General features: G+C 65.0%; 5 protein-coding genes across 7 annotated transcripts; 4 read left to right on the top strand and 1 right to left on the bottom strand.

The window, feature by feature from the left end:
* Positions 1 to 787: 787 nt before the first annotated feature.
* On the top strand, positions 788 to 2,733 carry EXOSC4 (exosome component 4). Its single transcript, XM_036422621.2, has 3 exons — positions 788 to 1,072; positions 2,028 to 2,234; positions 2,335 to 2,733. Exons 1-3 carry the CDS (start codon positions 902 to 904, stop codon positions 2,692 to 2,694), a joined length of 738 nt encoding a protein of 245 aa, XP_036278514.1. The 5' UTR covers positions 788 to 901; the 3' UTR covers positions 2,695 to 2,733.
* A 938-nt stretch (positions 2,734 to 3,671) lies between these two features.
* Positions 3,672 to 6,998, top strand: GPAA1 (glycosylphosphatidylinositol anchor attachment 1). 2 transcript variants are annotated; one of them, XM_036422572.2, is made up of 12 exons: positions 3,672 to 3,853; positions 4,056 to 4,235; positions 4,311 to 4,422; positions 4,532 to 4,679; positions 4,757 to 4,858; positions 4,935 to 5,131; positions 5,205 to 5,401; positions 5,494 to 5,647; positions 5,815 to 5,910; positions 6,070 to 6,260; positions 6,338 to 6,508; positions 6,650 to 6,998. In XM_036422572.2, the coding sequence occupies exons 1-12, from the start codon at positions 3,780 to 3,782 to the stop codon at positions 6,981 to 6,983; spliced, it is 1,956 nt and encodes a 651-aa protein (XP_036278465.1). In that variant the 5' UTR covers positions 3,672 to 3,779; the 3' UTR covers positions 6,984 to 6,998. The 2 variants fall into 2 exon arrangements, with proteins under 2 accessions (XP_036278465.1, XP_036278466.1); XM_036422573.2 differs by having other exon boundaries at positions 3,673 to 3,853; positions 6,675 to 6,983.
* A 1,866-nt stretch (positions 6,999 to 8,864) lies between these two features.
* Positions 8,865 to 11,221, top strand: LOC118710171 (cytochrome c1, heme protein, mitochondrial). The gene is made up of 7 exons (XM_036422617.2): positions 8,865 to 9,028; positions 9,590 to 9,786; positions 9,857 to 9,983; positions 10,064 to 10,221; positions 10,304 to 10,464; positions 10,719 to 10,819; positions 10,924 to 11,221. Exons 1-7 carry the CDS (start codon positions 8,897 to 8,899, stop codon positions 11,026 to 11,028), a joined length of 981 nt encoding a protein of 326 aa, XP_036278510.1. The 5' UTR covers positions 8,865 to 8,896; the 3' UTR covers positions 11,029 to 11,221.
* A 1,022-nt stretch (positions 11,222 to 12,243) lies between these two features.
* On the bottom strand, positions 12,244 to 16,277 carry SHARPIN (SHANK associated RH domain interactor). 2 transcript variants are annotated; one of them, XM_036422606.2, is made up of 9 exons: positions 15,595 to 16,277; positions 15,159 to 15,333; positions 13,492 to 13,623; positions 13,278 to 13,419; positions 13,114 to 13,204; positions 12,884 to 13,037; positions 12,686 to 12,804; positions 12,473 to 12,601; positions 12,244 to 12,397 (listed from the first exon to the last, which is right to left on the bottom strand). In XM_036422606.2, exons 1-9 carry the CDS (start codon positions 15,790 to 15,792, stop codon positions 12,314 to 12,316), a joined length of 1,224 nt encoding a protein of 407 aa, XP_036278499.1. In that variant the 5' UTR covers positions 15,793 to 16,277; the 3' UTR covers positions 12,244 to 12,313. The 2 variants fall into 2 exon arrangements, with proteins under 2 accessions (XP_036278499.1, XP_045431887.1); XM_045575931.1 differs by having other exon boundaries at positions 13,278 to 13,416.
* A 189-nt stretch (positions 16,278 to 16,466) lies between these two features.
* On the top strand, positions 16,467 to 19,307 carry MAF1 (MAF1 homolog, negative regulator of RNA polymerase III). The gene is made up of 8 exons (XM_036422618.2): positions 16,467 to 16,806; positions 17,424 to 17,550; positions 17,658 to 17,786; positions 17,866 to 18,031; positions 18,135 to 18,256; positions 18,337 to 18,456; positions 18,585 to 18,710; positions 18,829 to 19,307. The coding sequence occupies exons 2-8, from the start codon at positions 17,468 to 17,470 to the stop codon at positions 18,848 to 18,850; spliced, it is 768 nt and encodes a 255-aa protein (XP_036278511.1). The 5' UTR covers positions 16,467 to 16,806; positions 17,424 to 17,467; the 3' UTR covers positions 18,851 to 19,307.
* The last annotated feature ends 114 nt before the right edge of the window (positions 19,308 to 19,421 follow it).

The following is a 19,421-nucleotide window of genomic DNA, read 5'->3' as shown; positions in this document are numbered from 1 at the left end:
CTGGATCTAGCCCAATGGGGAGGACTGGCTGGGTCTGGGTCTCACATGATTTTGAGGTGCATGTGGGTGGGCGGGGGCTTGACTCTGGGTCCCATGGTGCACCCCAGACTCTGACAGGAGGAAGGTTTTCATATACATTTTACTACTTTTCTTTCATCTCTGACACTTCTATTATAAAGGGCAAATAGCAATATTAAATTATTTCCTCTAATTAATCCCCTTTTAATATGCACGGGTCACCAGTGTATGCATAATAAAATCATGTGTCTTTTTTTATATATTTTTATTGACTTCAGAGAGGAAGGGAGAGGGAGAGAAACATCAATGATGAGAATCATTGATTGGTTGCCTCCTGCACGCCCCCTACTGGGATCAGGCCGGAAACCCAGGCTTGTACCCTCGACCGGAGTCGAACCTGGGACCCTTCAGACCACAGGCCTAAGTTCTACCCACTGAGCCAGACCAGCGAGGGCACATATGTCTATTTTCAAATGAACAAAGGCAAATACTAAATGGTAAGAGAACGTGTGTTTCGTGGGCGAATAGATGTATTTGCGCCTGCGAACCGCCGAGGGGATCCCAGGCCCGAAGGGGAACGAGACCTTCGCGGGCGACCAGGCCGGCGAGGGAACGGGGAATTCTGGCCCCGCGGGCCTCCAGCTCGGCGGCCGGAACTGGCCAAGCTCCCCGGGACCGGAAGTGAGGAAAGTGGTGCCGCGGGAATTGTAGTTCTCAGAGGCCGGAAGTGGGGGCCAGGGTTTCCCGGAACCGTAGTTCTCTGGGGCAGAAAGTGGAGAGCCGGGCCGCCGGAAGCGGTGGACCTCGCCGGGTCTGGAGTGGGTGTCTCTGCGCTGGAACCGTAGTTTCCGGGGAGGCGGAGCCGGTCCGGCGGCGCGGCGGCATGGCGGGGTTAGAGCTCCTGTCGGACCAGGGCTACCGGGTGGACGGCCGGCGCGCCGGGGAGCTGCGCAAGATCCAGGCGCGGATGGGCGTGTTCTCGCAGGCCGACGGCTCGGCCTACATCGAGCAGGGCAACACCAAGGCGCTGGCCGTGGTCTACGGGCCGCACGAGGCGAGTGGGCCGCGCGGGCCGGACGCCCTGCGGGGGTGGGCGCGGCTCCATCGGAGGGAAAGCCCGAGTCCCGGGATGCGCAAGAGGGTCCCTGCCTTCTCCATCGGCCTCTGCCCCCTGCGCCCTCCCCTCCTCTTCCTCCAAGCGTCAGCGCGCCCCCTGGGCCCTCCGCTCTCTACTCCGACTTCCCCGTCCGGACCGCACCTCCCCAGGCGCCCTCATCCACGTGCGGAGTCCTGTCCCCTCCAGCCTCGCAGCGGCACGCACGCTCCCCTGCCTTTCTGCACCTGTCACCGCAGACACCGGTTTCATTTCTCCTTCTCACTCTTTGTCTCGCACTGACATAAGCTCCGTAAGCACTGGGGCTTTAAATCACCCCCACCACCACCACCCACACACACACATACACACACACCCCGGCTTCATCGCCGGTGTTTAGCACAGGCACCGGAGAAATGTTGGCCCAACGCGTGCGCCTGGGAGCCCCGCTTTCCGGGGGCGGGAACTTGGAGGGGAAAGGCCAGGGAGAGTGGAGACAAGCAGGGCGGGCTGGTGGGGGAGGAGAATAATCCCAAATGAGATTGAGGGATTTCAGGGAGGCACGATCTCGGGGCTTTGTGGACCAGGGAAAAGATTTCGGATTTTATCTGATGAGAAGCCGTTGGAGGAGGAGGGGAGGGGGGAAGAGACAGATTCAGACTTGGTGTTTGTAAACAGACTGGCCCCAAATGAAAAACGCGTTTGGAGGGGATGAGGCAAGGACGGAAACAGGGAGGCTTGTTAAGAGAGTTAAGGCCCAGATTGTTCTCGTGGCCCCGTTTTTGAGGTCAAGTAGTTGCGCTTGTAGAGATGTTGTAGGTTGACGGGGGAGGCCGAGGTTTGGGACCTGGGCCGGAGGAAGGCGTGGTGTCAGCTGGGAGGAGCGGGCCTGGCTCATTCGTCCTTTCTCCCTCAGATCCGGGGCTCCCGGTCCCGAGCCCTCCCGGACAGGGCCCTGGTGAACTGTCAGTACAGCTCCGCAACCTTCAGCACCGGTGAGCGCAAGCGGCGGCCGCACGGGGACCGCAAGTCCTGCGAGATGGGCCTGCAGTTGCGGCAGACCTTCGAGGCAGCCATCCTCACGCAGCTGCACCCACGCTCCCAGATCGACATCTACGTGCAGGTGAGCAGGCAGCAGCCTCACCCTGGGGAGAGGAGGGAGCTGGAGGGCGTGAGGGTGGGCGGCCTGAGGGACTTACGCCTCGGTGGTGGGGCTCCCGCAGGTGCTGCAGGCCGACGGTGGGACCTACGCGGCTTGTGTGAACGCAGCCACGCTGGCGGTGCTGGATGCCGGGATACCGATGCGGGACTTTGTGTGTGCCTGCTCCGCAGGCTTTGTGGACGGCACAGCCCTGGCGGACCTCAGCCACGTGGAGGAAGCAGCTGGTGGCCCCCAGCTGGCCCTGGCCCTGCTGCCAGCCTCAGGCCAGATCGCACTGCTAGAGATGGATGCCAGGCTGCACGAGGACCACCTGGAGCGGGTGCTAGAGGCCGCCGCCCGGGCTGCCCGAGACGTGCACACCCTGTTGGACCGAGTGGTTCGGCAGCATGTACGGGAGGCCTCTGTCTTGTTGGGGGACTGAGCACCCTGCCACCTGTGCCCAGAATAAAATCCACACACCGTACTTCCATCCCCACAGGAGTTCCTTCTCCCTGTGCCGGCTCCTGGAGGTGACTAGGGGCCTTACCCACACGAACCACGTCCCTCTTGCAGCGTCAGAATTCGGGTCCTGAAGAAGGTGGGGGGAGTGTGTCCCTGGCAGAGAGAGCAGCTCAGCCCAGAAGGGTTCACGGCGGCCGATGAGCCAGCCATTAGGCCATGGGGTCTGTCTTGCCCTGAGCTCAAGGGCCGAGGGAGATTAGCTGGCTGTTACCCACCATGGAGGTCTGGGGGCCGTGTCCCTCATCCCAGGGACTGTGGCTTGCACTAAATGGCCCCTTTCTCCCTAAGAACTCTGGGCCTGTCCCACTGACCTTGGGCTCCCAAAGCACAGCAGACAAATGTTCTCACCTGGAGCTTTGTCTCCTCAGATCTACCACCCTCAGTGGGACACAGACACTACCCTCTTCCTCCCCCTCCTGCTCTCAGACCTGCCTGAGCCCCAGCCACCAGCCCTGCAGCCCACACCCAGAGGCTGCTTCTCCCCCAAAAGCCCAGGCACATCCCGACCTGGAGGCCCCCAGCTCTCTGAGACCGTCTTGGCTAGAAGTGCTATCTGCACCTTCCTGTGGCCTTTGACCCCCATGACCTCAGTGCTGGGCTCACCTGATGATTCCGCTTGGGCACCCACCGCCATGTTGGGACCGACAGCCATAGGCCTGAGTCTGCCAAAGCCTTGGCCTCGGTCCCCAGAAGACCCCCACCCACCGACATCCGCCCTGCCATGCCCAGCAGAGCCTCGGGTTTTCCTCGCACCGGCCTAATCCAGCACCTTCTCTGCGGGCCCAGCCTTCCGAGGCCTGGGCGGGGCGGTCCTCCACGGCGGCCGCTGCGGCCCGGAGCCCCGCCCCTCTCGGCCCCGCCCCCTCCGCGGGCGGTGCGCGGGGCGGGCACTGCGCGTGCGCGGCCGCCCAGACCGGAAGCGGGGCGGCGCGGAGCCGGCGTGTGTGCGGGAAGGGGCGCCCGGCCGGCGGCTGCGGGAACGCGGCCCGAGCCGCCCCGCCCGCCATGGGCCTCCTGTCGGACCCGGTGCGCCGCCGCGCGCTCGTCCGCCTGGTGCTGCGCCTCAATGCGCCGCTCTGGTGAGGGCGGGCCCGAGGGCCGGGGTTCGAGCTCCGGCTGCGGGCGCCGGGGCCTCCCTGGGGCCCAGCACTGCCGCCCGGTGCGGTGCGGGATCCGCTCCCAGGCCCCGCAGACACGCCCCTCGGCCCGGGAGGAGGAGGAGGGCGGCCGGGCCCCCGGGCCCCTGGGGCCCTGACGCCGTCTCCCGGCCTCTCCCCGCAGCGTGCTGAGCTACGCGGCGGGCATCGCCTGGTTCCTCGCGCTGGCCTTCCCGCCGCTGACCCAGCGCACCTACATGTCGGAGAACGCCATGGGCTCCACCATGGTGGAGGAGCAGTTCGCGGGCGGAGACCGCGCCCGCGCCTTTGCCCGCGACTTCGCGGCCCAGCGCCGGAAGCTGGGGTGAGCGGCGGACCCCGCGGGGGCGCGGGGGCGCGGGGGCGCGGGGCCAGGTCCTACCGGAGTGTCTGTGCGCAGGGCCCTGCCGGTGGCCTGGCTGGAGCGGACGATGCGGGCCGTGGGGCTGGAGGTCTACACTCAGAGCTTCTCCCGGACACTGCCCTTTCCAGATGAGACCCACGAGCGCTACGTACTGGGGGCCGGGGAGCCCGGGACCAGGGAGCGCCTTGGGGGTCGGGTCGGGGCCGGGGGACCTCGGGGCGGTCGTGCTGAGGCCGCCCCGCCCATCCCGCCTGCAGATGGTGTCTGGCACCAACGTGTACGGCATCCTGAGGGCCCCCCGCGCCGCCAGCACCGAGTCTCTGGTGCTCACCGTGCCCTGTGGCCCCGACTCTCCCAACAGCCAGGCGGTGGGGCTGCTTTTGGCACTGGCCGCCCACTTCCGGGGTGAGTCTTGGGCTACCCCTGGAAAGGGAGGGCTTGGCCACGCCTCGCGTGCTGCTGACCCTGCCGCGGGCCCCCAGGGCAGATCTACTGGGCCAAAGACATCATCTTCCTGGTGACGGAGCACGACCTGCTGGGCACCGAGGCCTGGCTGGAAGCCTACCACGACGTCAACGTCACCGGTGGGTGCTCTCCCCATCCCCGGCCCCCGCCCCGGCTCACCAGCCCCCAGGGGCGGCTCACTCACCTCTCCCACAGGCATGCAGTCGTCCCCTCTGCAGGGCCGGGCTGGGGCCATCCAGGCAGCCGTGGCCCTGGAGCTGAACAGCGATGTGGTCACTAGCCTTGACGTGGCCGTGGAGGGGCTCAATGGGCAGCTGCCCAACCTTGACCTGCTCCACCTCTTCCAGACCTTCTGCCAGAAAGGGGGGCTGCTGTGCACCCTGCAGGGCAAGGTAGAGCCCTCTGCCTGGGGTGCGGGGCCCGTGGCGGGCAGGGTGGTGTCTGACCGTCTCCAAACCCTCCAAGCTGCAGCCCCAGGACTGGACGTCGGTAGACGGGCCGCTGCAGGGTCTGCAGACGCTGCTGCTCATGGTCCTGCAGCAGGCCTCTGGCCGCCCCCACGGCCCCCACGGCCTCTTCCTGCGCTACCGTGTGGAGGCGCTCACCCTGCGCGGCATCAACAGCTTCCGCCAGTATAAGTACGACCTGGTGGCCGTGGGCAAGTAAGTGGCTCTGGGTCTCCCTTTCCCTGCTCGGGGGCGGGTAACGGGGGTGCCGGGGCCTGGCCGGCCTTGACCTTGTCGCTGCCCTGCAGGGCTCTGGAGGGCATGTTCCGAAAGCTCAACCACCTACTGGAGCGCCTGCACCAGTCCTTCTTTTTCTACCTGCTCCCCGCCCTCTCCCGCTTCGTCTCCATCGGCCTCTACATGCCTGCTGCCGGCTTCCTGCTCCTGGTCCTTGGTCTCAAGATATCCTCTGCGCCCCCACAGTCCCCTTGTGACCACCTCCCTCAGGTCCTCCCCACTCTAGGCAAGGGGGAGCCCCCCATCCTCGGGGTGAGGGAGGCAGGGGGATCCCTGCGTTCCCCACCGGGCAGACCCACCACATCTCTCGTCAGAGTCCTTGACTAGCCCACGCCCTGGAACTGTGGATGCAGCTGCATGAGGCTGGAGTGGGCCCTAAGGAGGCTGGGGCAGCCTCTGGACCCAGTCCTCCCCTCCCCCCAGCACAGGTGACCATCCCTCACTCTTGCTCTCCGTTTGGGCTTCTAGGGTCAGGGGTGCGGGGGGAGGTTACTGCTGTCACTCCATCCCAGCTGTTGGGTGGTGGTGAGGACTGTTGGGCTCACCTGGCCCCGGGGCCCATCTCCAACCGCCTGTGTGTCCTGCAGGGCGTGGGGCTGGCTTCCCTCGTGGCACCCCTGCTAATCTCACAGGCCACGGGCCTGGCCCTCTACGTCCTGCCGGTGCTGGGCCAGAACGTGGCCGCCCAGCACTTCCCTGTGGCCGAGGCTGAAGCTGTGGTGCTGACGCTGCTGGCCATCTACGCCGCCGGCCTCGCCCTTCCGCACAACGCCCGCCGGTGAGGAGCGGGATGGGTGGGCTGTGCAGGGCGCCCTGGCCATGCAGGTAGCTAACTCTGAGCCCCTTCTCTCTCAGTGTGGTGAGCTCACAGGCCCCAGACAGGGGCTGGATGGCACTGAAGCTGGTAGCCCTAATCTACCTGGCCCTCCAGCTGGCCTGCATCGCCCTCACCAACTTCTCCCTGGGCTTCCTGCTGGCCGCCACCATGGTACCTGCTGCTGCTCTCACTGAGCCCACTGGGCCCCGGTATGTACTGGTCAGCCTCCCTGCAGCCCTCCCCGCCCCCTGTGCCCCTCCCCCGCCTCCCAGGGCCTGTGCCCCTCACCACAGACTATGCCTTCACACAGTCCCCTCCACACCAGCTTCCTGCCTGTGCCCCCAGCTCAGAGCCCTGACTCTGCTCCTCCCCCAGGCCGCTCTATGCCGCCCTGCTGGTGCTGACAAGTCCAGCAGCCACGCTCCTGGGCAGCCTGTTCCTGTGGCGGGAGCTGCAAGAGGCCCCGTTGTCGCTGGCCGAGGGCTGGCAGCTCTTCCTGGCGGCGCTGGCCCAGGGCGTGCTGGAGCACCACATCTACGGCGCCCTGCTCTTCCCGCTGCTAGCGCTGGGCCTCTACCCCTGCTGGCTGCTCTTCTGGAACGTTCTCTTCTGGAAGTGATGTCTGCCCGCCCTGTGGCACAAAGACTGTGGCCCTCCGAGGAAATAAACAGGTGTTTTGTTTGAGCTGCCCTTGTGCTGCTGACCCACTCACTACCTGGTGTCTGTGGGCTCCGAGGCCCGCGGGCGAGCAGCTCTGCCTGCAGGGCTTGGGATTCCTACACAGCTCCTTCCTGGAGGGCACTGCCTGGTCCCCGTACTGGGCGGCACCTTTGCTAACCCCAGAGGTCTCTGCATCACCGTCCGGTGCTGTGGGGGGCACAGGGCTGGTAAGGGAAAACCCCGGGCAGCAGGGGGGTGTCTGACAGGAGCTCAGGCACCAGACCTTACACCACCACCCTCGTCGGCGCTGGGGCTGATTGGGCTTGGGTGTGGAGCTGGAGCCCTGCAGAGGCGGCCGGGGGTGGGGCCGGGGGTGGGACCTCGCTGTGAGCGCCGTAGGATGGAGCAGAGGAGCACCTGAGCCATCTTGCTCAGCTGAGCCAGGCCAGCCACCCACGATGGACGGGGCCCAGGAGCCCCCACAGAAACAGACCCCGGTGCAGCCCCCAGCGGAGGGCACTGGTGGTTGGCAGGGAGAGAACTGCTATTGGTGCCGAGTCCCCTGAAAGGAACTGGGACCCAGTGTCCGTTCTGGAGGGTCCTTTGGTGATGCCCTGGCCCGTCCATCATCGGGGAAATCTCAGGCTGGAAATGCCTCTTCTGGGAGGGCTCGGGTGCCCCACCAGCACCCCACAGGCTGTGAGTGCAGTCCTCACAGCCCTCCGTGTTGGAGGGAGGCAGAGCTGGGCTACCTGGAGGGCCAACCCCTGACCAATGTCCCTTCGGGACTGCTTGTGGCCTGAGGAGCCCCATGGAGGAAGCCCCAGCCGCCAACCCCTGCACTCGGGGGGGGCTGTATTCTTGTCTTCCCAGGGACCCCGTGGGGGCTCAGCTGGCACACTCCCAGGGCCAGCACCGGAGGGGCTTTCTCTGGATCTCGCTCCAGAGAGGTCTCTGCTGGTCCCTGTTGAGGGGCGTGTGCACTTTGTCCAGCATGTGGGGGTGGGCCCCCCGCGGGGCCAGGGCACTGGAGACCCACTGACTCCCAGCCTGTCTTTGGCCTGCTGGTCCCCAAGGTCTAGCTAGAACCTTGAGTCACTTTAAAAAAAAATCCATTTAAAAAATATATATCTTTTTATTGATTTCAAAGAGGGAGATTATGATAGAAACATTAATGATGGGAGAGAATCATTGATCGGCTGCCTTCTGCACGCCCCCACTGGGAATCGAGCCTGAAACCTGGGCATGTGCCCTGACCAGAATCGAACCCGGGACCTTTCAATCCAGGCTGATGCTCTATCCACTGAGCAAAACCAGCTAGAGCTAAAAAATACATTTTTATTTATTTTTTATTTTCACCGTCACTTGATGGTTTGTGTTTTTTTGTTTTGTTTTGTTTTTTTAAGAAAAGTCAAATGGCAGAAATGTGGGTCAATTATAAAAAGGATGAATAAATATAAAACCCTGAGCACTTCCCTTCGGAACTGTGGCAGTGCGGTGACTTCTCACCAAGGTCGGTTTTCTCCGGAGCCACCAGTTCCCGCACCAGCACTTCGGACACGTCCCGCCGTCCTACAGCGGCAGGTGACCGAGGCTCCCCCGGGAGCAGGGCCCGCCGCCCGCCCGCCCCCGCGCCCGGCGCGGACCTGCACGGATAAGAGCGCGCGGTGGCCGAGGAGACGCCGTGGGCTCTAGACGGGGTGGTGCGGGCCTTGGGGGCGCCTCCCCGCCGAGCCCGGAGCCCAGATTTGTCCGTTATCACGGCCACAGGGAGACGCGACAGCGCCGCCCACCGCGGGCTCCCTGCACGCGACCCGGCCGCGCCTGGGCCGGACTGAGGGCCTGAAGCCCCGCCCCTGCTCCGCGTCTCGCGAGCTTTGAGCGCCTGTGGTGCCGCAGGGGCCGTCGGGAGCGGCGGCCGCGCTGCAGAGGCCAAGATGGCGGCGGCGGCGGCGGTTTCGCTTCGCGGGGCGGTGCTGGGCCCGCGGGGCGCGGGGCTGCCCGGGGCGCGGGCCCGGGGCCTGCTGTGCGGCGCGCGGCCCGGGCAGCTCCCGCTGCGGACGCCTCAGGTGAGCGCTGGCCCGGGCCGGCCGCCGCGCGGCCCCCAGCCCTGAAGGTCACGGCGGGGAGGCTCCGGGCGCGGGCCAGCCGGCGGGGAGCGGCCTCGGCCAACGGCGCCCTGCCGGCCCTCCGCTGCCTGCTGGCCTCGGAGCCTCCGGGGCGTTGATGAAGGGCGGGGCGCCCACTCCTCCGAACCGCCGCGGCGTCGCGTGCGGAGCGTGGGGGTGGCGGGCGGGCGGGCTCGCTGCGGGGTCGGGGCTGAGGGCTCTTCCTGGGGACGCGTCCAGTTCCGGCGGGCTCGCGCCTTCCGCACGGGGCCGGCTCCTGAAGTGACCTCAGCCTGACCTCGGCCGCTGCGGTGACCTTGGCCTGCCCCTGCACCCCTGTGCATTTGGGCGTGATCCCCGGCCTCACGCCGCGTCCTCAGGGGACTCCCGGTCGAGGGGTCCGCGGGTCGGTGCGGTCTTTGGGCGGCCCCAGGAGGCGGCCCGTGCTGGGCGATGAATGGGATTCGGAGCCCAGGTGGGGACGGGCGGTGTCCTGGCAGGCCCTGAGCGCGGCTCTTGCAGGCAGTGTTCTTGTCGTCGAAGTCTGGTCAGTCCCGGGGCCGGAAAGTGATGCTGTCGGCGCTGGGCATGCTGGCGGCCGGGGGTGCAGGACTGGCTGTGGCTCTGCATACGGCCGTGAGTGCCAGCGACCTGGAGCTGCACCCCCCCAGCTACCCGTGGTCTCACCGCGGCCTCCTCTCCTCCCTGGACCACACCAGGTGTGCGGCTTTGGCTGGAGTGGGTGGGAGGGTGGGATCCGGGCTCCACTAACCCTTCCCCTCTCTTTAGCATCCGGAGAGGCTTCCAGGTGTACAAGCAGGTGTGCTCCTCCTGCCACAGCATGGACTACGTGGCTTACCGCCACCTGGTGGGCGTGTGCTACACCGAGAGCGAAGCTAAAGCCCTGGCTGAAGAGGTGGGGTGCCTGGGGGCCCAGGGGTCGGGGCTCCCCCTGTGGAGGACAGGGCAGGGTTGTGATGGTGCTCTCCGTGGCAGGTGGAGATTCAGGATGGCCCCAATGATGACGGGGAGATGTTCATGCGGCCAGGAAAGCTGTCTGACTACTTTCCCAGACCATACCCCAACCCTGAGGCTGCCAGAGCGGCCAACAATGGAGCAGTGCCCCCTGACCTCAGCTACATCGTGCGAGCGAGGTATGCAGGCTTCCTGCAGGAGCTGGTGGGAGGGAAGGCCCAACTCAGGCCAGAGGCTGAGGAGGCATGGATTTGGTCCTAGACATGGTGGTGAAGACTATGTCTTCTCCCTGCTCACCGGCTACTGTGAGCCGCCCACCGGGGTGTCGCTGCGAGAAGGCCTCTACTTCAACCCCTACTTCCCTGGCCAGTCCATCGGCATGGCTCCTCCCATCTACGACGAGGTCTTGGAGTTTGATGATGGTGAGGTCCCTACCCTGAGGGTAGGCACCCTGGGCCCTACTTTCCCCACTGGGTCCTCCTTGGTTGGGACACTGTGTGCATGTCTGAGCAGCCTTCACTGCCCTGTCCAGCTCAGGCCATTGTGTCCTGAGGGGGTCCCATCCCTTTTGAAGCCTTGGGCAGGGACCCATCCACCATGGAAGGGGTGCTCTGGGGGCTGTCCTAGGTTGGGCAGGGGCCCCAAGGGTAGCCCTCACCACTTGTCCTTGGCCCAGGTACCCCAGCTACCATGTCCCAGGTAGCTAAGGACGTGTGTACCTTCCTGCGCTGGGCATCCGAGCCAGAGCATGACCATCGGAAACGCATGGGGCTCAAGGTGAAAGGATCGGGCAGGGGGGCACCGTGGGCCTGGCAGAGGGAGGGGCTGGGAGCTGGGCAGGTCCTTTCTGCCTGCCTTCTCTGAGCCTGTCTCATCCTCAGATGTTGATGATGATGGGCTTGCTGTTGCCTCTGCTCTACGCCATGAAGCGGCACAAGTGGTCAGTACTGAAGAGCCGGAAGCTGGCATATCGTCCACCCAAGTGACCCTGCTCAAGGTCTGCTTGCCATCCTGTTTGAATGGGCCTTCAAGCCAAGAAGCCACTGGGTCTCTCAAACCCCAGCTGGCCCTTTGGCCAAGCCCCTCTTCTCTGGGACACAAGGGGAGGGGCAGGAGGCCGGGCTGGAGCTCCAGAGCCTTCAGCTTCTATCATGGAAATAAATTAAGTTTCTCAATAGACACACTTGGGCTATTGTGTGATGAGTGCAGTTTGCAGAAGACTCTGAGAGGAAGACCTTTTCCCTCGGAGCTCCCAGGAATGTCTCGTGCAGCGTGGCACTGACTGCGGGCGGGGGTGCCCTCCATTCTGGATGTGGGACAGGAAGCAGAGATCTGTTAGAGAAGGTGGCAGCTCTCGTTGGGGTAGGGAGCACCTGGCCACAGAGGTGAAAGGGCCTGGCTGGCCATGGCCCAGGGATCCGCAGAGAACCCAGCCAAGTGTCAGTGTGTTGAACCACTTGAAGGGAGCCCTTGGCCACATTCCAAAGGGAGGGGCCTGGCCTGCAGGAGGAGATGAGGGAGCTGTTCTGTTGGGCTGGGTATGGCTGGGAGAGGGAGACAGCTCTCACCTCTGCTCAGGAAACAGAGATAAGCAAGGCACCCCCACAGCACGCTCCGGTCTCTTGGCTGCACAGCCGGAGGGGTCCACTGAGAAAGGATCATGCTGGGGGAACTCGGGGGGGTGCAGTGCTCCTGGCAGTTAACAGGCAGCTGAGGAGGGGGCCGCAGTGGGTCTGCCAGTGGCAGGAGGGCCACGGACACGTTGCCGCAGCAGCAGCACAGGGCTCCCCAGTTTCTCCTGTCCCAGGAGGGAACTGGAGGCATCTGGCTGGAGCAGCCCTAAGGAGTGGTGGCCAACTGGGAGGGCAGAGAGCGGAGAGGAAGAAGGGAAAGGGGCTCTGGTGGATGAGGGGAGGCATGGTGGCTGAGGGGGCGCTCACAGCGGGCCCTAGCCCAGTGGTCAGCAGTTGGGGTGGGGGGTAGGCTCTGCAAGCTTCTCAGTGGATGAAAATGTCTCAGCACCATGCCTGTAGGACGCACGGGACTTGGGTCCAAGTAAGTTCTTGCGTAGCTACCTGGACCCAGCTGGGCAGCCCTGCTGAGAGCCAGACTCTGCCCCTCTCGGCCAAGCTTCCTGGGTGGAGCTGTGCCTGCTCTCCATCCTCCCCGCTGCCTAGTCCGCACAAAGAGGGGCACTCAGCTGGCTCAGAACCTTTAATGACTTCGGCTCGTGGCCCCTCCCCCATCTTTGGATCTGTCCCCAGGGAGCAGTCAGTGGAGGTCCCCTGAGAGGTTCAAGAGGGCATCCAGGGACCTCGGGCCTGGAAGGGAAGGACCGTCCTCTCTCCTTGTGACCTGGGGGTGGGGGGAAGACGGTCATTTTGCTGTTCTGCTGCCCTCCCCATCCCACCCCTCCCCCTCCTCTAGTACCATGGGCGACTGCTGGGTAGAGGCTGCAGGAAGGGGGTCCCAAGCGCAGGGCCTCTGGGTGCTACACATCTCACAGCCAGGCCGACTCAGGGCATTGATGAAGGTGCAGGAAGGGCAGGGCCAGCCGGGCTGAGGAGGAGAGACAGTAGTTGCTGACCCCTTCCTTCGGATGCCCACAGCCGCCCAGGCCTGCCTCACCTGGCTCCTGCCTACCTGAAAGGAGTTGGGGAGGCTGGAGCTGGCTGGCTGAGGCGCGCGGGGCAGCCCCAGTGTCTGAGAAAACAGGCGGCCTAGTTCTCCATCCACCTTCTGGGGGCACCGAGGGCTGCGTCCTATGGTGGAAGTGGGGGGGGCTCAGGGCCTTGTCAGCTGTACCCCACCTTCCTCACCCCAACACAATCAAGGACTGACCTGGAGCTTCTCGAGGGGCTGAGAGCAAGTAGAGGAAAGCGGGGTCCCTGTCCTGCCAGACCCCATAGGAAGCGAGGCTGTGCTCGGGCACGCACAGGCACTTGCCAATGACCCAGCGCTGCACAGCTGGCGGGAAGCCAAACTCCGAGAAGACCTGGAGCAGAGCGTCAGGGCCAGGCAGTGTCCCCAGGGTCCCTGCCTCCAGAGGGGCTCCCGGGCCCTGTGCTCACCTGCTCCTGGAGGGCCGAGATGGTGCAGTGGGGGTGGACCTGAAGTGAGACGTGGGCAGAGGACGAAGCATCTTCCACTGTGACCTGTAGCCTGGGCCACAATTCCGGCTCAGAGGATGATGGGTGCCAGGGAGGGTGGGGGAGGACAAAGTCCCAGGTCTCACCTGATGGGGCCAGGAGGGTAGCAGCTCTCCTGGAGCTGGACACTGAGGGCCACGTGACGTTGGGCCAGGATGGCTGCAGCTTGGGCTGCCCCCTTCTCATCTCCATCCTCAATAGCCTGCGCCAGGCGCCCTACCAGCTCTTCTACAGGAGAGAGTGCACCATCTCAGCTGGGCATGGCTGCTTGCCCCACCCCCTTTGGCCACCTGCCTTTACCTTTCTCCATCAAGTCTCCAGAACTTGAGGGAACATCCATCTTGGGGGCCTTGAGTGTGGGCACTTCGGGGGGGTTGGATGGGGAAACAGGACCTGTGTCTGGGCCCAGGGCTGGAGACAGACTGTCACTGCCTAGGAGGGAAGATGTGGGGTGAGCAGATGGTCTCCCGAGATCAGCCTCTCACCTGGGCCTCTGCCCTCTGCTCTCAGGTGTCCGGGACCCTTGCCTCCTCCCTCCTTGCCTCAGCTCTGCCAGGGCTCTGCCTTGGCCACACTTTCAGCCGGGCCTTCCCTCAAGCCTTGGCCTTTCCAAGGGTCCCTGCTGACTCCTCTCAGAGCTGGAGCTGCTCTTGTGCTCTGGAGCCTTCTGGACCCTCTGCCATCTGGTCCCCCCAGGGCCCTCCTCCACGGAGGCTAGACTTCTCTTAGCCTCCACAGGCCCTCTCAGCCAGCCGGGGATATTCCCGACTTGGGAGAATCGAAGCAGGTGCAAAGGAGCCCTGCAGTCAGCTTGGCCGCCCCTTGGTGCCCTCAGGCACCTCCATCCCCTCCTTCCTCTACCATCAGCACATCTCAGACTTCTCCCATCCCAAACAAAGCCGCTCAGGCACTGTCTGCCCCGGGCGTCCTTACAGAGCTGGCTGCTCCGTCTCTCCCTCGTCCCTCCACGTAAGGCCCAGCCCGCCTGATTTGAGGCAGCTCAGGCCCTCAGAATTCTGAGCTCTCTGCCACTGAAACAGGCAGGGCTCCCAAGCACCCAGCACCAGCCTGGCCCTCCTCAATGCATGCTCTTGCCTCAAGGCCTATGTGCCTACTGCTCTCTGGCCACAGGGGTGCCACCTTCCCACCTCCCTCTCACCTTCTGACAATTCTGTTTCCTCATTTACGTCTGCCTCCCCTCTAGAACCAAAAGCTGCACAAGAGCAGAAACTTGAAGTTTTATTCATGCTCCGTCTCCAAAGCCTAAGGGAGTGCTGAGCCCAGGACGGTTCCAGGGAACCTCCTGGTGACAGACATGAGAAAGCTCCCCTTCCTCTGCAAACACTGTGCTGCGGGCTACGGCATGCCACGCCACTCCACGCCATGTGGCTTTCTTCCCGCCCCTCTGGCAGCTCTTGGATGCCTCTGTGGGCTCTTCCAGCTGACACACTGCCTCTTCTCTCCTGCTGACCTTGGTTAACCCTGCCCCTCCCTTCCCCCCGATTATAAAAATGGGGCCACCTTCACGCTCTCCCAAACAGGACTCCTCTCTGGACCCGGTCTTTATGTCTCAACCACTAACTCTTCTAGTTAAACACCCACAAAACCCAGCCAACTTCATCCCCTAAGCATCTCCGGAAACATCTTCTCTCCAGCCCTATCTGCACCACGCCCTACGAATGCCAACCTTTAGGAGCTCAAGCCGAGCCTGTCACTCTCCCACTGAATACTTTTCCCAGGTCCTGGGCCTGCTTGCTCCGCCCTCCACACTGGTCTGGTACTCCAGCCCCGGCTCTGGGCCCGTCCCTTTCCCCGTTTCCTCCTGGGACCTTCCCGGAAGGCCAGCAGTGGGTCCAGCGGGCCCAACTTTCCCACTACCTTCCCCATCCAAGCCCGGGGCCAGGGCTACTCCGCTCTCCCACACAGCCCCTGGCCAACCACATGAACCTTTGCTCCACGGCACTGACCATTCTGTCCCTCGGCCGTGGCCCCTCGAACCAGGGCTGCCCACCGCTGGGCTTCCTGAGGGTTGAGGAAGTGCAGGCTTAGGGTGCCAGGCCCTCCGGGTGGAGGCTGCAGCTCGTGCTGGCTGGGACCTCGGACGGTGTAGGAGACGGACTCCAAAGGCCACTCCAAGCTGACCTGGGGACGGGAGAGGTCAAGCTCATGCCTCTCCGCAAGCACATGCTACATGGGACGGAAGGCACCAGGTAGCGGGGATGGGCCACTGCGCCGTCCTAAGCGCTTTAAGGCTTCTCTTACGAAACCGCACAGCAGTCCTATAAACTACTATAGGACTGCCACCATTATCCCAGTTTACAGAGGAGGAGACAGAAGCGAGGAAGGTGGCCGGCTATGGGGAACTCCAGGGACAAGCGGAGGGGCCTGGCCGCCCCCACTCACCGCCCCGGGCCCCGCGCCCAGCAGCTCCAGCCGGAAGCGCCCGGGCCGCTCGGGGTCCGCGCTCAGCTGCAGCCTCCGTAGCTGCGCCTCAGCGTCCGGCCCGGCGGCCAGCGGCCTCACGACGGCGTGCACGGCCTGCAGCACCGTGGACGAACCCGGCTCCGAGGCCGCCGCCGCTCCGCCCGCCGGCGGCGCCATCTCCGGTCCAGCCGCGTCTCGGCCGTCCGACCTCGCTTCCGTGGGCTGGGACCGCCGGGCGCTTGTGCCGGCCGGAAACCGAGGCCGCGAGCCTCGGGTTCCGGATCGGCCAGCGGGTCGAAGCCCGAGGTGGAGGCGGGGGTGGGAGTGGGGGAGAGGGGGGGATTGGACCGCCCGGCTTTGCCCAGGATATACTCGGTCTAAGGGACTCGGACACGGGTGGTGGAGGCTGGGTCCGGAGGCTTGTAGGGCCCGGGCAAAGTGTAACGGACGGATGCGCCGGCCAAGACTAGAGGGCAGGCGCGGGTCCCGTCGCCTAAAGGCTAGGGCGAGCGGAGAGCTGCAGCCCAGCGGCCCAGGCCCCTTCCGGGGGTCGCCGCGCCCGCGCTCTGCAGCCCGGTCCCGCCCACGCCGCACAGATCCAGCAGCCTCTCCTGGGAACCAGGCGGCCACCGGGGGCGGGGCAGGCACGGAGCCGTGGCCAATGGGCGCTGGGGAGGAAGAAGGGTTCCGGCGCGAGAAGAGTGACGGACAGGTGCTGCAGCCAGTAGCTGTAAAAGACAGGACTGAGCGGCGGGTAACGTCCCCAATGGCTCTCCGAATTCTGAATCGCAGCGGCTGGAGCCGGCCATTCAGAGGCGTGGGGCCGGGCCTTGCGGGCGCTTGTTGTTGTCCGGCCGGAGGAGGCAGAGGTCGGTCGGTCGCTAGCTCGTTAGCTGAGGCGATCTGTGGCGGTCAGCGGGCAGGTCCATCGCGATAGTCGGACGTCGTGCAGGGGCGAGGGTATGTCGCGGTGGCAGCCCGGATCGGCCGGCACGGCCGGGAGTAACGGGATGTCGCCGCAGAGCTTCTTCCCCCGGATACAGTGCGACCCGAGCGGAGGCCGCGGCGCCGCCCTCCGATCCTGAGGAGCCCGCGCTGCCCGGAGCCCGCACCGACTTCTCACCCGCATCGACACCAACCGACTTGACTCGGCCTGGCTCTGCCCGGCCAGATAGAGCGAAAAGCAAGCAAGTAGGTGTCCGCCCGGTGCTGGGCGTCGTATCGGGGCCTCCAGAACTACAGACCCCAGCAGGCCTCGCGCCGGCCCCTGCGCATGTCTGAGGTGCACGGCCTTCTGGGATTTGTAGTTCGCCGCGGCTAGGCTGGGGTTCCACTGGGCCGGGCCGTTCCGAGGCCGTGAGCCCTCCCTCCGTTCCCGAAGAAGCTGGGCACACTTTGGAGAACGGAGGAGCCTACAGGTTTCCTCTTCCCCTCGCTATAAAGCAGCCCGCAGAGCAGGGAAGATCGCGTAGTCCAGGTGACCTCAAGCCCGAGCCCCAGGTGTCGGGGTTCCAAACCGGGATGGGGAGTGTTAAGAGACGAACCCAGCAGTCTTTGGGTGAGCAGGATCCCTGTGGGCCCCCAGCCTGACCCCAGGACTCCAAAGAGGTGCAGGGGGTGTGGCTGAGCTGGGGCCTGGACTTGCCACTCTCAGGTAACAGGATCTCATCGCCTGCTGCCAGTGCCTGGGCCTGGGCACAGGCTGTGGGAGGGGCCTCGCTTGTTTACCTGGGCTTCGTTTACCGGAGAGAAGGCTGCAGGTGAAGGGCCTGGGGCCAGACACCCATGGACTGGCCTCTGGTCCCCAGGGCAGCACCAGCCCCTCCGAGCACAGGACGCCCTCCCCAAGGACATGAAGCTGTTGGAGAACTCAAGCTTTGAGGCCATCAACTCACAGCTGACTGTGGAGACGGGAGATGCCCACATCATTGGCAGGTGAGGGTGGGGCTCTAGGAGCTGAGGCCCCAGAGCTCCCTCTGCCCCGGCCCTGAGTGGCACCGGGGGTGGCATGCCCCATGGTCCCACCTGTATCCACCGTGCAGGATCGAGAGCTACTCGTGTAAGATGGCGGGAGACGACAAGCACATGTTCAAGCAGTTCTGCCAGGAAGGCCAGCCGCACGTGCTGGAGGCCCTGTCCCCGCCCCAGACCTCGGGCCTCAGCCCCAGCAGGTGAGCCCGGGCAGGGCCTGCCCGCCGGGGGCTGTGGGGTGCAGGGCAGTGCTGGGCTGACGCTTGCTTCTCTGTGCAGACTGAGCAAGAGCCAAGGCGGCGAGGATGAGGGCCCCCTCAGCGACAAGTGCAGCCGCAAGACCCTCTTCTACCTGATCGCCACGCTCAACGAGTCCTTCCGCCCCGACTACGACTTCAGCGCGGCCCGCAGCCACGAGTTCAGCCGGGAGCCCAGCCTCAGCTGGGTGAGCCACAGCTGTTCACACCGTCCTCCCCGTTTTCCGTGGCCCCGACCCCTCCCGTGCCTGCCGTCCCGGCACCCGGTCAGCCGAGCTGTGCCCATCCTAGGTGGTGAACGCCGTCAACTGCAGCCTGTTCTCGGCCGTGCGGGAGGACTTCAGGGCCCTGAAGCCGCAGCTGTGGAACGCCGTGGACGAGGAGATCTGCCTGGCCGAGTGCGACATCTACAGGTGGGCTGGCGTGCCTGCAGTGGGCGCTGGGTGCGGGCGGCACCCGGGGCCTCACACCCATCTCACTCCACACTATCCAGCTACAACCCCGACTTGGACTCAGACCCCTTTGGGGAAGATGGCAGCCTCTGGTCCTTCAACTACTTCTTTTACAACAAGCGGCTCAAGCGGATCGTTTTCTTCAGCTGCCGCTCCATCAGGTTGGCGTCCGTCCCCCCCTCGCCCCCCAGCTTCCTGTTAGCGCCCACCCCACTCCTGACTCTGTCCCCTCGGGGGCAGCAGCAGGCCGGGGTGGGCAGTTCTAAGACTGCTCCCCCACGTCCCCCAGTGGATCCACGTACACACCCTCCGAGGCAGGCAATGAGTTGGACATGGAGCTGGGGGAGGAGGAGGAGGAGCTCAGAGATGGAGGCAATGAGGGCGGATCCGAGGAGACCAGCCCCATGGAGGACAGGTGTGTGAAGGTGGCGGCACACGGGCTGCCCGGAGCGCGGGGTGGGCAGGACGGGGTGGGGCCCTCTGCCTGGTCTCCCAGGTGTTAGCTCCTCAAGGCCACTGTGCCCCCCGCTCAGAGTCCCCGTGATCTGTATGTGAGGAGGAGAAGCAGAGGCCCGGCTTCATCCGGCGTTACCAGGGCCTGGACTTGCCCACCTGAGGGGCCCAGGGCCTCCCCAGTGGCTGGCCAGACCCTGGCACAGCTCCAGCTCCAGCGCTGCCCACCTCGCCCTTTGGTTCCAGCCTGCGGACGGCCACTCACCCCCCAGGCCCCGCTGCCCGCCTTGTGGCCAGACTGCACTGACAGCACGGGGCCTGGCGGGAACAGCCACTGCCCAGCCCCAACGAACTGAAGAGGCGGGACGGCTGGACCACAGAGTTTATTTTTGTATTTTGTACCTGGGCCTGCACACTCCAGCCCAAAGGGCCCGAGACCCAGCAGGCAGGCCCAGGCCCTCGGCGCCCACCTGTCCCCCCACTCGCCCACCGGGCAGCGTGCACTGAGTGTCACTTTGCTGCAGCTTGTTTGTTTCCAATAAAAGTTTATGTGACTTAACTGAGGCCCCGGGCTCTGTGTGGATGGGGGCGGGGCCTGCGCGGGGGCGGGGCCACGTCCCCTGGTATCCTAGCAACAGGCCGCAGGGGCTGTTAAGCCGCCTGGACCGGAAGC

Source organism: Pipistrellus kuhlii, unplaced genomic scaffold (genome assembly GCF_014108245.1).
Source record: "Pipistrellus kuhlii isolate mPipKuh1 unplaced genomic scaffold, mPipKuh1.p scaffold_m20_p_70, whole genome shotgun sequence".
NCBI lineage: Eukaryota > Metazoa > Chordata > Mammalia > Chiroptera > Vespertilionidae > Pipistrellus > Pipistrellus kuhlii.
Note: the sequence above shows the minus strand (reverse complement) of the source record. Positions and strands in the feature narration are given on the sequence as shown.